Genomic DNA, 16,440 nt, shown 5'->3' with positions numbered 1-16,440 from the left:
TTTTTCTATTGCGTCATTGCTGTGTCATCCAATCCGCTTGAAGTATTCACTGCACTCCAACAACCAGGAAGTGGTGTACAGTGGCGGTAGACAGTGGAATACTCTATGGACAGTGGTCATCTGATCTACGCAAACTGCAAAGGAAGAACAAGACAAATGACAAACAAGACAAAACGCCAAGTCTGATTTACTTACTAATTTATTTTTAACAAGGTAGGTCATATGTATTCGCACATCATGTTCTTACCCAATGTCTCTTTCCCCAGCGAGTAAGAATTAAATCTCAGTTTAATACTGAAAGAATGGATAGTCTAGCTGGCTAACTGCGCTAATTTGCAACCAATCGAATGCTTAATATATGGGTTTTTTTTAAGTCGGTTTGGTTTTACATGAGATTTGAACGCACTCGTTCCTCACAATAATTACCTCCGGTTATTATACGATAATCCCCAGTTTATGGAAGTTGAATCTCGACAATTCTGTGTCAATGTTAGCTAACTTAGCTCTGGTCCATAGCTCTAATACGTTGCAACGCATTAGAGCTATGTCAATGTTTAACTGTCTGCTGTCTGGCTGGCTAGGCTACTCATTACTCTACTCTACTGTACTCAATGATGGATACATTTTAGCCTGCAATTGGAGAGACTTTAGTTTCTATAATCTGTTGTGTGTAAAACAAACTAGACGTGACAACTATTGATTGATTGAAATATTTATTAACAGTTTGTAGAATTACAGTACATTTCAAGCACAAACTCAATACAAAGACTGTTAACTGTGAGTGGACGACCCAATTAAGCATTACACTTGTTTACAACAGGGTCCACAGTGTTCAATTCATCAAAACATTTAGAGACATACAAATAGACACTTCTATGTAGTTAAAGAACAGAACAGGAACTACACTATTTCTAAAAGCACGAAGCTCTACTTCTAGAACGTCTCTCAACGTTTTTATTAAACTTTATTCACAAAATGTAGGCCACCACATTGAAACTGCTATTATCCACCGCATGTTGGCCAAATGTATTGGGATTAAAGCTCAGAATGTTATGAAACTAAATTAACAATGTATTAAGAAAGATGGAGCTCTCTTAGATCTTGAAATCTATTAAAAACATAACTATTGAGCAATTTGAGCTCAAAGTGAAAAAATAAAAGTCAGGAGGCTGCTGCAGGCTACCTCTGCCCTGTCCTCTTCACTTCTGGTCATCATGTTGGATAACTAGAACAATATGGTGAGGTAATTCAGTTACGTCTGCCCCTAGCTCTAATCTGGGGTTAGTACCTCCAGGCTAGCTGTTCCTTGGATGGAGCATGGAGACAGACTATAGGCTATTATTTAGTAGCCATGGTTCACATGACTCTGATGACGCTCTTGATTATGACATGTTTTAGGGCTAGATATTAAGAGCTGATGCTTTTATTTTAAAGGAAGGGTAAGTCACAGTGATATGTAGCCCCGCTCAGAACCCTACAGTTTGTTTACACTACACTTTACGTAGGATCCCGTCCCATCTGTCCCAGGCTAAATGTTACACAGACGTACATACATTCGGAAACGTCCGTGCTGCGGCTTTTGAGTGATTGTGAAATGTTTCAAAAGAAGCATACTGTATAGGAGCTATAGGAGACAACGGAAACATCTGAGAATTTTCCTTTGGCGCAGAAGCCGTTTTTACTTAACGGGGTTGGCTAGCTGCGTGTCCCTACGTTCCTGCCTCTGATCTGCTGTCTGTGCTGAAGGCGGTACAATGGGATGTCAATAAGGAAGTCAAGGAAGGAAGGAAGAGAGAATTTCAGAGCTGCCAAAACGGTAAAACAAAAATACGTAACGGCTTCTTCGCCAAAGGAAAATTCTCAGCGGTTTCCGTTGTCTCCTATAGCTCCTATATGCTTCTTTTGAAACATATCACAATCACTCAAAAGCCGCAGCACGGACGTTTCCGAAAGTATGTACGTCTGTGTAACATTTAGCCTGGGACAGATGGGACGGGACCCTACGTAAAGTGTAGTGTAAACAAACTATGTGGGGCTAAGTGATATGTTTTGGTTAAAACAACGTTTTTTTGTTCCAAGGTTAAAGCACTATATTCTGATAGTATAGTATACATAGGACTAGTGTATTATAGAGCGTTTGTTCAGTAACGGTACTACGGTAGTCTCTCATTTTCCAGTAGGTGATGAAATGTCAGCTAACCAGGGAGATAGTGCCCATTTATCAGCTTCATTCAACTGTTCCAGTTCCTCTTTCTGCTCATTTCTTTGTCCTCACTTCCAATTTAACTTGTTTAATCTGTATCTTGTCAGAGTTCTCCTGATTGGATCAAATTGGTTTCCTGAAAATGTATTTTCTGTTTAATAAAGAGCTGGAGAGACATGGAGACTCCTGTTAGTAACACTATTGGTTTTCAACCCTTTTCATATCAAGGTCCATTATGTATTGGACATTTGAGCCACGGACCACCATTTGATGAGATTCGCCCTCTCAGACTCAAGACTTTGTCCACAATTCCATGCTGTATTGATGTTGGTACCATATGAGACAACATGCAAATGATCAAAATAACAATTCTTCTACATTCTTGTAAATTAATTAATGCAGATGTTTAACAATAATTTAACTCTTGAGCGTAAAATGAAACCAACTCCATCTGTTAACTGGGGACCACCTGGAATCCCCTTAAGGACCACTGGTGGTCCCCGGAGCACTGGTTGAAAACCACTATCCAATCCGAATATATAGCTATTTAACCAAAGAAAATCACTTATCCTACCTTCTTTAATCCAGGTCGAGTTTTACTTTGTTATATATTTTCATCCAGACTTCATCACGCCATATTATATATAATGAAAGCGATATTTCACTTTTACATGTTTTGGGTAATTTTATTGTGACCACCCCAGGCTGTTTTCAAGTTGCTTCAGACACCTATTTAACCCTATTTTAACCCATTATTGGTTCTGGTGACTGATGTCCTTCTTGTCCTAATCTAATGTGTGAGGGGGACGTGTTTTAAATTTTTATTTTTGTAATGCTCACAAAAGCTTGAGTAGACGATAAAATAACACGAAACATGTTTGAAAGTGAAAAACCCCTTGGAAGTCTGTGCATTGAGTGTTTTTGATTGCTCTTAAAGCTGTCTTCACTGTTGTATTGAAAGGCAATTGCCACACTATGGCTGGTGTTCAGATCCGGAAGTATCAGGATGACGACGCTGAGGCCGTCAAGGAACTCTTCACAATGGGCATGAGTGAGCACATCCCCTCATCCTTTGTGCACCTCCTGAAACAGCCACCGACACAGCTGTTGCTGATGATGGTTGTCTGCGCTCTGCTGACCAGCGCCAAGTCGTTCCTGCTTCCCATCCTCGCGGTGACGCTCCTCCTGGCAGGGATGAGACAGTTTGTAGCCTACATGTTCACCAGCTACATCGACATGTCCCTCAAGAAGGACCTCAATCACATCCAGGAAACCTACTTGACGAGCAAAGACTCGTACTTCTGGGTGGCTGAAAGTGAAGGTCGGGTGGTGGGAACAGTGGCCTGCCTGCCTGCAGAGAATACGCCTGGCTACCTGGAACTGAAGCGCATGTCTATAAGCCGTAGTCACCGTCGTATGGGTATTGCTAAGGCTCTGTGCCAGACAGTGGTAGATTTCACCCGTGAGAGAGGCCGTCTTGGGGTTGTCTTGTACACCTCTATAGTGCAGACAGATGCACAGAAGCTGTATGAACACATGGGCTACACAAAGATAAGAGAGTTTGTCATGCCAGATCTGGCAACCAAAATCACTAACTTCACCCTGCTGGAGTACAGACTGGACCTGCAGCAAGACAAAAAGATGGACTGACTGAGTGGAACTGAAAGAGAAAACAGTAACACATTCTGTCTGATCTAATTGACAGTAATTCTGAAACGCCTAATTACACACACACACACACACACACACACACACACTGACTGGAAAGCAAGAAGAATGGGTCCGAAGGCCGTCAATAAATGTATCATTATCGGTGGCTTTATTTTTTGATTCATTGTATATTTACATTTTTAACATAGCATTTAAACGTTACTAATACTGATTGAGTCGATGTTGGCTTTTATGTGGATTGTCTCCCGGTGGAGAAAGGTCATAGAAAAGTCCTACATCATTGCTTGCTTAATGGCCATATACATGGCTTTGTGAAACTTTGTTCTTTTTAACTGATCGTTTCACCATGGTTGTCAGTGGCACCTTCTGCAGTACTGCCTGGTGTCCTCCCTTTGTTTTCTAAGTTTATTGTATTAACGTACCGTACCATAAAGATTGGTTAAAATGTTTTCTTTAATTAAAATGAGTCCCAGATTTCAGCTTTACGATGTTTTTATTTTGTTCATAAATCAATATCTAACATTAAATACATTACCGGTAAATGCAGTCATATAACTTTGAACTACAGTGCCATGCCATAGAAATTAAGGTGACAGTTTATTGTGTAGGGGTTACTTATCTCATTAAAGTTTCATAACGCAAGTTGATGATTCATCATAGCTCCGTATTGAAATGACTGAAATCCAATGCCCCCCCCCCCAAAAAAGAAAAGAAAAATGTTTTTAGCTTTGGAAAATGGTTTGACGGTAATGACAAGTAGGCTGTAGCATGAGTCATTCTGCTAAACATGCTATAGTAGATCACCGGTAGTCCTTGTAAGTCCATGATTGAATCGTCTTGCTTATGATGACTATGTATGTACTACAGCATTAGGTCTTTTAGTTTGGATTTTTATCCAGATGCTGCTCTATTTCTTTTTTTTGCTTGAAATGTTAATGAAATATTTATTTTGTTTACATATTGGACACTTAAGAGACTAAAGTGTGAAAGATGATTTACACTATTTGCCCTATTATGTTTTTTTCTAAAAAGCTTGAATGTCTATTTTTTAAATAATTCTTTAGAAAGCTTATACGTGTGCAGCTGACATGATCACTCAACAAAATGCAAAGTAATAACGATGATATTAAAAAAAAAACGGATTTATTGGAATCACTGGGCACTATACAGTAATTAAAACTGTTCTTGACTGGTCTCTGTCAACTTGTTTTCTAGAGTTTATTAATCTCTTCATGGCACTTTGGCAGCATAACATTTGATCCTATAATTTGAAACAATCTAATCTTTGTGCCTTTGTGCTAGTAAGCTGTCCTCTTCCTTCCAGGCCACGTCAGGGAATGAACAGATGGCCAGTTTTCAGATTCGTCAATACCAGGACGAGGACTATGATGTGGTCAGAGAGGTGTACTCCACAGGTTTCTCCGAGCACCTGAATGCTGTGTGTGTTCAAGCCTTGAAACAGACCTGGGTGCACCTTACTGTGGTCATCTTCATCTTGGCAACTATTGCCTTGTCTGGGTGCCTCCTAACTACCTTACTAGCCACAGTTCTCCTGTTGCTTGGAGCCAGAGAGGTGGTTAGGTACCTGTTCAACCAGGGGGTCCAACTAGGACTCCGGGAGGACCTCTTGGATATTAAGGCTAGCTACATGAAGGAGGGACAAGTGTCTTGTTTCTGGGTGGCTGAGAGTAAGGGCAACATCATAGGGACAGTGGCCATACTTCCCTGTTGTACACAAGTGGGAGCTTGGGAACTGAAGCGGATCTCTGTGAGAACGGAGTTCAGGGGTTTGGGAATTGCTAAAGCACTTTGTCAGACGGCGCTCGACTTTGTTTTGTGTCATGATGTGCAGAATGTTGTCCTGTACACATCTATGCTCCAAACTGATGCACATAAGCTGTACCACAAATTGGGATTCTACAAAATTGACGAGTTCATTTGGCCATCTCTGCCAGCCAAGCTGATCAAGTTCATGGTTTTTAAGTATGGCTATAAAGTGCCTCAGAAGGAAAAGTAAATGGCTGTTACTTCTGAAAAGTATGGATAATATGTTCAGTAACGGATCTCCCCATCTCCAACTCTTTAGTTAACAGAAAATAGATTTTCAGGTTGGGACACCATCCAGTCAGGAGAAAGACTTCATACAGTACAGGAAACAAAACGTAGGAAACAACTGACATTGGAAGTGATGAAACCAAAATAGAAGACAAAATTGGTCAAAGGAAAGAATACATGGTTTTCTCTCTTGGTTGGATGAAATTGGTGACCAGAAAATGTACCGGTATACCAGATTATAGAGCTTTAACTTTAACAAACATGTTTGTTTTAACCAAATATATCAGTTACCTATAGCACCTTTTGTTCATGTAAATTCACTACTACTATGATAGGCCTATTAATATTTGATACATTATGCAACCTTCAACCAATAGGCCTACAAATTATTGTCATAATAAAATTAAAATGCTGTAATTATCATGCCTTGTTTGCTCTTATCTTTTTTTATTTACCCCTTTCTTTTTTGAGGGATACAATCACGTGCATCATCATCCCATGATGCCTTGACCATGAACATGTAATTGGCATGCACAATCAATGATTGACAGTTAGCAGTTACCATGTGTTGCCTCATGCTAGCTCAGTCAGGCAATTCGACGGACACCACAGGATGTTGCCATTGTAGAAGTACATGGATGGATTTCCCTAAAAACAACGTGAGGGACTAAGCATAAAACGGATTTACACAAGTCAACGAGGTAAGAACCCGCACACAATCTCATGCGTAATCGGTGTACACGGGCCACGTTAAACTGCTGATTATTATGTTTTGCATTCATAAAAATGTCCTCAATTAGTAATTGGTCATTATAAAGCAGGAGCGAGCTAAGGCTAGCTCCGCTAACGCACTGGCGCTAGCAGCTGATCAGGGAGTGTCCCTGTCCCACTGACAGCTCAAAATCAGCTGAGAGGGCAGAGGGGCCAAATGTCGTCTTAATGGAAATTACTAATAAAACGTAATATGGATAAACAATGAGTGCAAAGGGTGAAAATGTGTTCCAACAATCACACTATAGTTTGGAATTGTTTATTTGTCATATTTCTTTTCGGTTTTATAGGCATTACTTATGGGGGAAGGTCGGTGGCTGAAATCTGATACACATTTCATATCGTCCGCAGTCTTGGATTGATTATCTCATTTAAACCCATTAGGCGAATATGTACTGTAACGTTAACGAGATTACGAATACGATACCCTAGCCCTACAAGCAGAACCCAATGCTACTGAAGTTTCTGACAAGCTTTACGGAGGGTTCCGAGAGGGGCTAACGTCTCTAACGATACCCTAGCCCCAGTATGTTCCCTCAGCACTACGCTCATTCTCTAGCTCTCGGAGCTACAGAATGAGCGTCGGGAGAGGGCACATATGGGGCTAGCGACACCCCAGGTCCCCAGCCTAGCCCCTTTCGTTTCGGGACCTTTTAATACAGAAAAGGTAAACGGGGGCTAACCGATGACCCAGTGCCCCACCATGAGGACAATAGTTTCCGTGCTTGTTAAAACGAATTATTTCTGTTTTTGCTATTCGACAGAATACATACATAATCAAATGGAGGCCTTTGTAATCGCTAGATGGTGCCAGATTACACATTTTGCATCCCTCTTGCCAAATAGAATATTATACCAATAGCATTTCGTTTTTTTAAGAGAAGGGAATTGCATTTCTTTGATTTAACTACTTTGTCATTGGTGATATCAGACCATAGTGTGATAAATTGTGATTGGTTACACACGTTTACCACTTTTTCATGGTGTCTGATTTATATCAACATTTATATAAACATGAGCTTTTTATTCTGGTGCTTTTTCTGTAGCTCTCTGTAGACCCTAATGTATCCAATTTTAACAAACTATACTTCATATTTTGCACATGTAAAATGTTGGGTCACTCATTGATGTCACTCACTACAGATATTTAACTACATTTCTAACATAAATTCATAACAAAATAGGCTACTGTTATCCAACATTGGCAATGTTGGATATATCACTTACTGGGCTGATCTGTTTACAAATGAAACACTTCCCTTTCCCTGCCTATAGATTTCCCCCCATCCCTATCTATCAATCTTTAACTTGATGCTGTGTGGTGAGCCATATCAAATGACATCGGTGTTACTGTCACAGGAACTGCCATTTAGCTCAGGTGTTCTCAAAGTTAACATTAGATTAATTAATTTAATTGAGGCTATACTTACTACTTCATGTTGGAACCACATGGGTGGGTATAGTGGCATTATCAGTACGCAAGTTATGATTGCTCTTCCTCCAGCTGTCTATCATGCAGGAGTGCAGATCCTCTGCTGTTGTGAGACTTCTCAGACTTGGTCATGAGGCTCCACTCTCTTAGCTGAAGAGTAGGACTGACTCGATTGTTTAGTGAAACAGTGACCCTCTTTGAGTGTTGTGCTTACGGCCGACGTCCACACTTAATTAATGCTGTGGAGTGTTGACCATGCAAGTCCCCGTCTGGTCTTGACTCTTGAGGTCCTTCTCACTGGAGTCGATGTAGTCGCCAAGATGAACACAGTTCTTAGCAACATGTCATCTCTTGGTTTCCTTGGCGTCGAGATGCTGTCCTATCCTCCTATACTGACAATAGTAGTGTGTAGGCCTGCTTCACTTTATCTGAGACTAGCATTCTGTCATCAGCATAGTCCAGGGCAATGACATTCACTCGCAGTCTCTTGCATGGGACCATGGTGAAGTCCAGCTCTTCCTCTCCCTCCGATGTCTCTCTCTCTCCTCATCACGCAGTTAAGTGCTCAATAGTGTCATCGGGCTGCTGCTGACCTGCCTTGGTGTGTGCATAGGACAGCCACAGTTTTCACAAGCTTATCAGATATGTATCCCAATAATCCCATATCCCTGCGTATATCCAGCATATTTCTCCTGTGGAAGGAGTCAAACACATCAATGAAGGTAACTCGAGCCTAATAGACATTTTAAAGACACATTAAAGTTTATATTAAAGTTTCACTAAAGCATTTAGCCCACAATATCCAGAGTGATTTTCACCCAGGACAGCAGCAGAATATGCTTCAATAAGCTCCTATGTTATTTCCAGCAGTCTGTAGTATCACGTAATGTGTTACTACATTGCCCATACATGCAGAGGGCATGGCAGTGTTTTTCATTCTTACGTTACCTTGCAAGTGATGAAAGAATTCAGGTAGACCTAGTTGCAATGTCATTGCCTCTTGAAATCCCAGTTTATCACCGCTGTTGAAATGCTCTGGTGCACCACTCAGTCTCTACGCAATAGACGGTACCCAGCTATTTTCTCTTTCATTGTCCTCTTTTTCTGTGATGAGACAGCTCTTTTGCTTTGTGCTGTCAGTTGATCCCACGTGTATGTCATGCCTATTCCTTTGGCTGAAAGATAAGCCCCTCCCACCACCGCCACCACCACCACCATTGCCGCTAGCCCGCTACCACATCAACCAACCCCCTCCATCCCGCTCTATCCATTCCTCATTTGCATAAAGGGGTGCAAGGAAGGAGACTGCAGATATTTCATTGTATGTCCTGAAATATCCTCAGCCGCGACTAAAGTTAGCTCTGCATTGTCTAATAAATAGACGGTATTTTCAAAAGTTGCCTTAGAAAATACTATGTGCCCTACATGCATGCACTAATAAGGCTTAGAGCCACTTGGATAGACCTATGTGTGTAAGATTTAGACAGGCCTAACAACAACCTAGTACGTGTAACCTAATGTAGGTTAAACTCTATTACCGATATCTCACTCAACTAGAGGTTTGTTTCCTTTTGTTTAATAGCTTAAATGTGAGCAATTAAACAAAACATTTCTCCTTGTTATCCATGCTGAAACCTTTTACAAACAGAATCCCTGCAGCATTTGCTTCCATTGCAGAAATACTCAAATGAATAGAGTGAAAAGCCCCCAGCTACAGTGTGCAGTTGATAAAAGACTGCTAATCCAACCTCTGTCATTTGCCAACACATCACATCATCCTCACCTGGATCTTTTGTGTTCCACCACAGTTAAATGTATTGGACAATTATTTCCAATACATTTAATTTACCTTTCCCTTAATGATGAAGGTTCTCCACTCTGTGTTTTGTATCATGTGGCCAAATTTAACTAATTCACCCTTTCTCCCATCAAAGTTTTTCCAAGGAAAATCTATTTTTGAAACATTTTGAAAAATAAACAACTGTTTTAGCATATAAATTTACCACCCAATGCATGTTGATTAACTCTTTACAGTAATCTGAAACGGTGACAGGTTTTGTCTAATGTTGAATTGTACAAAGTTTCTTTACTGCATTTGTCAATGCATTTTATGTGGTCCATTGATCCCAGTTGATTTAGACATGTCTATTGATCACCGGTGACTTTCTGGCAGCCGTCACTCAGGACATCGATCTGTGTTCTTCCCCAATGGACTTTGATCATCAGAAATAAGGTGAAAACAGACAAATGACTTACGACATTTGTAGAAAAAGGGTACAGGCTTTAGTTTAGACGTACTGTAGGCTACTATTGGTCCAACTGTCATCAGACCGACAACCTAACCCTAACCGCAAGCACGGAAGCAGCGCATGTTCGACCACATGTCCGACCGTTGTTTCCGCATGTCCGTTGTGTCTAATCTACGTGTGCATCTCGTAGAAAAACGGGAATAATGACAGAGATGCTTCATTTGTTTTTCTTAAGAGATATTTTGTGAAGTAATACGGAGGGCTTTAGGGCCCAGTGGTGCTTGTCGGGGCCTAAGCCACACTCCCTCCTGCAGAAAGAAGCCAGTGCAGTCACTAGCGCAGTGCTACCACTCAGCTGATGCACTCTCACAGCAGACAACCCCTGGTCATTAGTTTATGTTTTATCTTTTCCCGTCCCCTGCCTTTGCTCTGTTTTCCTTTGCTCCATTCGCCCCCCTGAAGTCACCGTGGAACAGGAGCACCTGCCCAGAGAGCCCCCTCCCCTGCTCCTAACCTCACCCGTTCCTCCTCCTGTTCTTCCCTGACAGTCAGGTTTCTCAGGGATTCTCTAATGTCCGGCGGGGTGAAAAAGGAAAGGAAGTTTTGAGAGCCCAGGCCGGTGTTGGGAGGATTAGTGAGAGGGATGTGGTGTTGTCGGTGAAGAGGAGAGACGCGCCTCTGAGAGCATCACTGAGCTACCCTCGTCCCCTCCCTCTCCTCCGCTCTCGTCTTGCCAGCCCTCTTGTGTCTGGCCAACACTTATCCTGATAACACGCTCTCTCACCTCTTGAGTCTAGGCAGCCCGTTGTGGGGGTGCTCGGCGACTAGGAGATTATGTCTCAGACTAGGAGGAACACATACACCCGGGTGAGTGCATGCTAGCGCACCCAGAGAGTGACTGAATCGGCGAGACTGTTGCGTTAAGTTACTGCTGTTTTGATCTGTACACCAGCGTTTTCTGTCTGGTGAATTTGTTTCGCTATTGTGGCGTCTGCCTGATGTCGATTTCCAGGCTGAATGGATTGATGAATGACACGGTTTGGCTGTGCATTCCTCTGCTTGAATTGTTGCTTCTTTGTTTGGCTCAGATGCCCCCAGGGCTAGACATTGTTTGGACCTTCACGCTGATTGTGCTGACCTGCATGCTAAAATGGTTTGGTATATGCTATGAGCAAATTACAGAACTATATGAGGCTATTGTTATCATGGGACTGTCATTCCTTGAGAACCAGGAAGACTTCCTTTTTGTCATCTGTCTCTGAGTCAGGCAACCCTTATCATCCGGGAAGGATGACATCAGTGTCCGTCCTCAGAATTAGGTTACTTCTCCTTCAGCATTAGGTCTACTTTATGCTTCCAATGTAATATAGTCTTCAGTAGTCATGGGTCATTGCATATCACTCAAGGGTTTTCACTTCTTAAAAGCATCCTACTTGTTCGATAATCCACAACGTACAATAAACAAAAAATAATGTTAGATAAAATATGTAGTGTAAGGTTTTATATAGCTATATTGTATATAGCTTATACAAATATCATTTTTTATCAAACATGCCTACTTTTGACATTCCAGTCTGGAAACAGGCATACCGTACCTGCTATACAGTCTTGACTCTGTAGAACTGTTTGCATCCTCTCCTGAGCCTTGTGGTGGGGTTTGCGTGTGTTGTAAGAGTAGAGTGGCAATACATTATTCAGCATACCCTCCTCTCTGCTTCTAGCACATGGCAAGCAGGCCTGAACATTGTATTAAACATAAATGAATGTTTCATTACAGATGCAGCATTTGTGGGATGGTTGTGTAGCCTACCCACAGCACTTACTGGATTGATGGCTCCAAAAACACATCAAACATAAAAGTTAATTAATGTTTCATTGCAGGCTGGGGGTAAACCGATTTTTAGCTATGTCCTATACACTGTATTTAGTTTTAGTTTGATGACTTTATAAAACAATGTTTTTTTGTAATGGTTGGCAGATGTGCTTGTGACTAAAATCACAAAAATTACATAATATGTAAAGTCATAGCCTTATTTCCCTTTTAGCCCTTCCCTCATCATGCACAGTTCTGACAACCAAGGTATTTGAGTTCTGTATTTACAAGATAGTATAGCTCATACTTTTCAAGTCTTGAATATTAATCAAGGTAACAAGGCTGAGCAATCAGAGTGATTCAGGTTGTGCAGGTTGACATTTACTATTGCCATATGGGTGAAACTGAGCATTACATTAATGATACCATTGTTCTTGTATATTATTTGCAGTTTCCAAACCTACTTACCGGTAGTTTATTGTTCTTTCTTTTGTCATATTTGATGTTATTAACAAACAAATCCTCTGGGCACGACCTCCTTTTTGTGTAGAAACAGGTGCTGCTGTGTTTATTTCAACAGCACTATGTGTTTAGGACTGACAGATACTGTATCTGGGCCCTATTTTGCATGTCTTACTCTTAAGTACTAGGTCTTATAGAGCATCGCAGTCCTGCCCCCTTTCATGACGACGATAGGCCCGGAAAAGCATTTCCCATGCATCTTTCCCATAGACGTTTCAGAAAGTATTTCTTTAAAGACCTTTAAAGCCTCAGCACAAAGCCAACTCGGATCATGACAACTCATGAAAACAAACACAATTTTTATTTTATTTTAACAAATAATTAGAACAATGTTTGTGGCAGGCCCTGTCCTCTGGAACTCTCTCTCCTTGGATATTCGCCAGACGCCTACATTGGACTCTTTCAAGTCTGCACTGAAGAGACATTTGTTCACTCAGACTTTTGGCAATTATTATTATTATTATAAAAAAATATATTAAAGCGTCCTTGGGTTTCTTGAAAGGCGCTATATAAATTCAAGTTATTATTATTATTAACAAAAAAAAAGTGTTGTAACCTGACTTTTGTTCAGTCCAAAAATTGTGTTGTCATGAGTTGTCACGATCCAAGTTGGCTTTGTCTGAGGCTTAAAAGGTCTTTAACTAAATACTTGACCTGGAGGCATTTGGGCGCATGCTGGCCTAGTGGTCTAGGCGCATGCCACATATGGGTTCTGGCCTGAGAGCGCGTTGAGTCCCGTTCGTGACGACCTTTGCTGCATGTCTCTCCCTCCCTCTTTTCTGTCAGTCTTCACCTGGAGGCGTGGCCAATGCTGTTTGGATACTTAAAACTATAGACATATAAAGCCTCCTTCGGCTCTGGGGCGTTTGCTCTCAAGTGAGGGCAAGCTTCCGTGTTGGTGCCAAGGAAAGTAAGGAAAAGAAGGGACGTGAGTCACGTGACGACACTGGGGATGCGCCACATAACAATGCACTTCCGCCCTCGAGCGATACATGTCGCTCCAATGAATTGCAGCGGCGAATGAGGCGTCTACCTTTCTATGTTTATGCTCAAAACAGCCAAACAACATTGGCCACGACGCCTCCAGGTCTTAAGTCATAAGACCTGGTACAGTAATGAATTCTCCCACATATTCCCATCTCATGTTCTCATGTTGTAGCCCTACATTTTCAGTTTCCCTTTCCTAGGTAGTTAGTAGGCCTATAGGCACAATAAACTCTAAAAGTCTAAATGTCTATTATTTAGCTTTTTAAGTCTTGAGGTTTTCCAAAAGCTCCTGGTCTTAAATGTCATTAAAATTCCCCAGGGTGTTTTCAAAGGGGCCATAATTACGCTCATGCTGTAGGAATGAGAAAACACACATGCTCCTTTATGTTTCAACATTCCTATGTACAGTATACAGTAGTTATTATACTTATGCAGTGGGTGAGTGACCACTGATCACTGAATTTCCATTGTGTGGCCGAGTTTTAGAGTCTTAAGTCAGTGGTGGGAAACTTATTTCCTCACTCTAGATGGCCACATGGCATATTCTGTCACACAAAAGTAGCAAAAATTGCCAATCTGATCTGCTATCTTTTCCTATTTTTTAATTGGAATCCTGAATACGTTCTTGCTATTTTTTTATTGGAATCCTGAAAAATAACATTTAATTTCAAATGCATTTAGTTATACTTATGTTTATGAACTTAAATACAATTACATTGGACAAGACAATAACATTTTACCAGTAATAGTCATTAAGCTACTAATAGACTGAAGTAATTTAAGCGTCATGTTTGCATATTTGGAATTGTATCGCGGCTGAAATCAATTCCGATAACCTGTGGGCCGCATTAAGTGAAGGTGGGGAGCCGCATGTCGCCGCCAGTTGCCCATGTATGCTCTAAATCTATGTAGTTCCACACGATAGACTGCAGTGTTCTTGATTTCCTCTGGTTGGTTCTACATCGTTTCATCTAGCTTTAAATGCAGATGTCATTGGAATTGGAGTCACACAATCTAGTCAGTGCTGCATACCATCTGTTTACATTTCATTTATTTTTGTGGGCATCGAAGTTCAAACCTGTGGCACTGTCTTTACAGTGCTGTCTCTGTGACCCAACAGGCCCCTCCCCATGCCCTGTTTACATTAGGCACTAGGCACACACAGGCCGGGGTGTGCCAGAGCCCAACACCATCACTTATTTTGTGATAACATCAAGAATGCTGTTCTGCTGGGTCATCTTGCTTTTCTAGGATGGCACTATCCATTGCATTAATAAAGAATGGTTAGATTACCAAATATTAGAGCTTGGGACTGTTTCCCCTGCTCTAATTACTGTATCTAGAATGTGGGTATTTCTCTATGCTTCAGAATTGATTTATGATATTATTATTTTTATTGATATAAGAACAGATTTATGAGGTGAGAGAGGTGTGTCTTTGGAACGCCAGTACTAGTAGTCCTTGACCAAGTAGTGTTGGCTGTCCCTCATAGTCTAGACTCTCTAGACTAGACTAAAAACAAAAGGCGTTTGAAATCTGGAACTGCCGAGTCCGACCGACACATACAGATGTGTGGGTCTGTTGACATTGACTAAGTGGTTAAATACCCATTTGTTCTGACTGACCATAGTCTAATTGTATTTCTATATTTTATCTGTGCCTCTAGTCAGTCATGCTATTGTTAATGCAGCTACTGTATATTATATTTACTAACCTATATCCTAAATGTTTCCCACACTGCTCCCACAACTTTGGCACCACATAACGTTAATGTACACACACAGCTTCATCAGGAATCGTGTGTATGTACTTTTCTCAAGACATACTTGAAAAGGGTATACTTACACTTTTAGTGCAATACATTTTCCCCATGTGTACAGCAAATTAAGTCAGTTTCAATAAAAATATCATTATCACAGAATCCATCAAATGAATAGCTACCACACTTCTCTCACCACAAAGTTTATGCATGTACCTGTAAATGAGCCATGCCCGTTCCTGCCAATAACATTTTCTTCAAAACTCCTTTAAACCTGATCTCATCATAATACATTCTGTCCAAAACTCAGAATGTGGACACACGCAATCTCTGGAGTGATGATGGATCTTTGATAGTATGCATCGCCAAAAGCAGCTTAACTTGTACCCATACTCTAAGGTTGCCAGAAATGTGATGAAGTGAACGTACAGTATATGATTTGATTTCTTCTCCCACGGATTCATCAGGTCATGATTAGTTCAGTTGAACATACATATTACATTGAGGTCAACATACAATTTCCCAAATTTGTCTAGTTTATTTATTTCATTTGATTGATTGTGAAGCACTTTGTGACTATAGAAGGGGCAAGCAAGCAACCTATATAGACCCAGCTGTGTGTGTGTGTGTGTGTGTGTGTGTGTGTGTGTGTGTGTGTGTGTGTGTGTGTGTGTGTGTGTGTGTGTGTGTGTGTGTGTGTGTGTGTGTGTGTGTGTGTGTGTGTGTGTGTGTGTGTGCGTTTTGAACCCACAGCATGGATGATTTTTAACCTGCAGCATGGGTTTGTCTGAATAATGACTGTAGGACTGCTGGTATGTTTAACATGTGTGTGGACTTGTAGCTCAATGAGTTGGGCATGACACTGACACTGTCAGGATCACACGTGTGTTCATTTATTGACTGAATGGAAGCATTCATGTTTTAGTAATGACTTGTCCTTATACGCATTCGAATATACTGTATGAACACCACACACAC

The 16,440-nt window shown here is 41.1% G+C and overlaps 2 protein-coding genes across 6 annotated transcripts in view; both read left to right on the top strand.

The window, feature by feature from the left end:
* Positions 1–95: 95 nt before the first annotated feature.
* LOC308329405 (N-acetyltransferase 8-like) lies at positions 96–6,326 on the top strand. Of its 2 annotated transcripts, none has more exons than XM_080783685.1 (2): positions 96–213; positions 3,165–5,067. In XM_080783685.1, exon 2 carries the CDS (start codon positions 3,179–3,181, stop codon positions 3,851–3,853), a length of 675 nt encoding a protein of 224 aa, XP_080639811.1. In that variant the 5' UTR covers positions 96–213; positions 3,165–3,178; the 3' UTR covers positions 3,854–5,067. The 2 variants fall into 2 exon arrangements, with proteins under 2 accessions (XP_080639811.1, XP_080639812.1); XM_080783686.1 differs by lacking the exon at positions 3,165–5,067 and adding an exon at positions 5,199–6,326 and having other exon boundaries at positions 114–213.
* Positions 6,327–6,530: 204 nt separating this feature from the next.
* Positions 6,531–16,440, top strand: part of dctn1b (dynactin 1b) — a 54,475-nt gene continuing 44,565 nt past the window's right edge. For 3 of the 4 annotated variants that reach the window (XM_080783681.1, XM_080783680.1, XM_080783678.1), the window contains exon 1: positions 6,531–6,630. The gene's annotated coding sequence lies outside the window, so the exon portion shown is untranslated. Of the gene's footprint in view, positions 6,631–10,260; positions 10,366–16,440 lie in introns of those variants that run through there. The other variant, XM_080783679.1, reaches the window with a different exon arrangement.

The sequence above is a fragment of the Protomyctophum bolini genome (genome assembly GCF_963924005.1).
Source record: "Protomyctophum bolini genome assembly, chromosome: 15".
Taxonomy (NCBI): Eukaryota; Metazoa; Chordata; class Actinopteri; order Myctophiformes; family Myctophidae; genus Protomyctophum; species Protomyctophum bolini.
The sequence above is the reverse complement of the archived record's forward strand: the minus strand, read 5'-3'. Positions and strand labels throughout refer to the sequence as shown.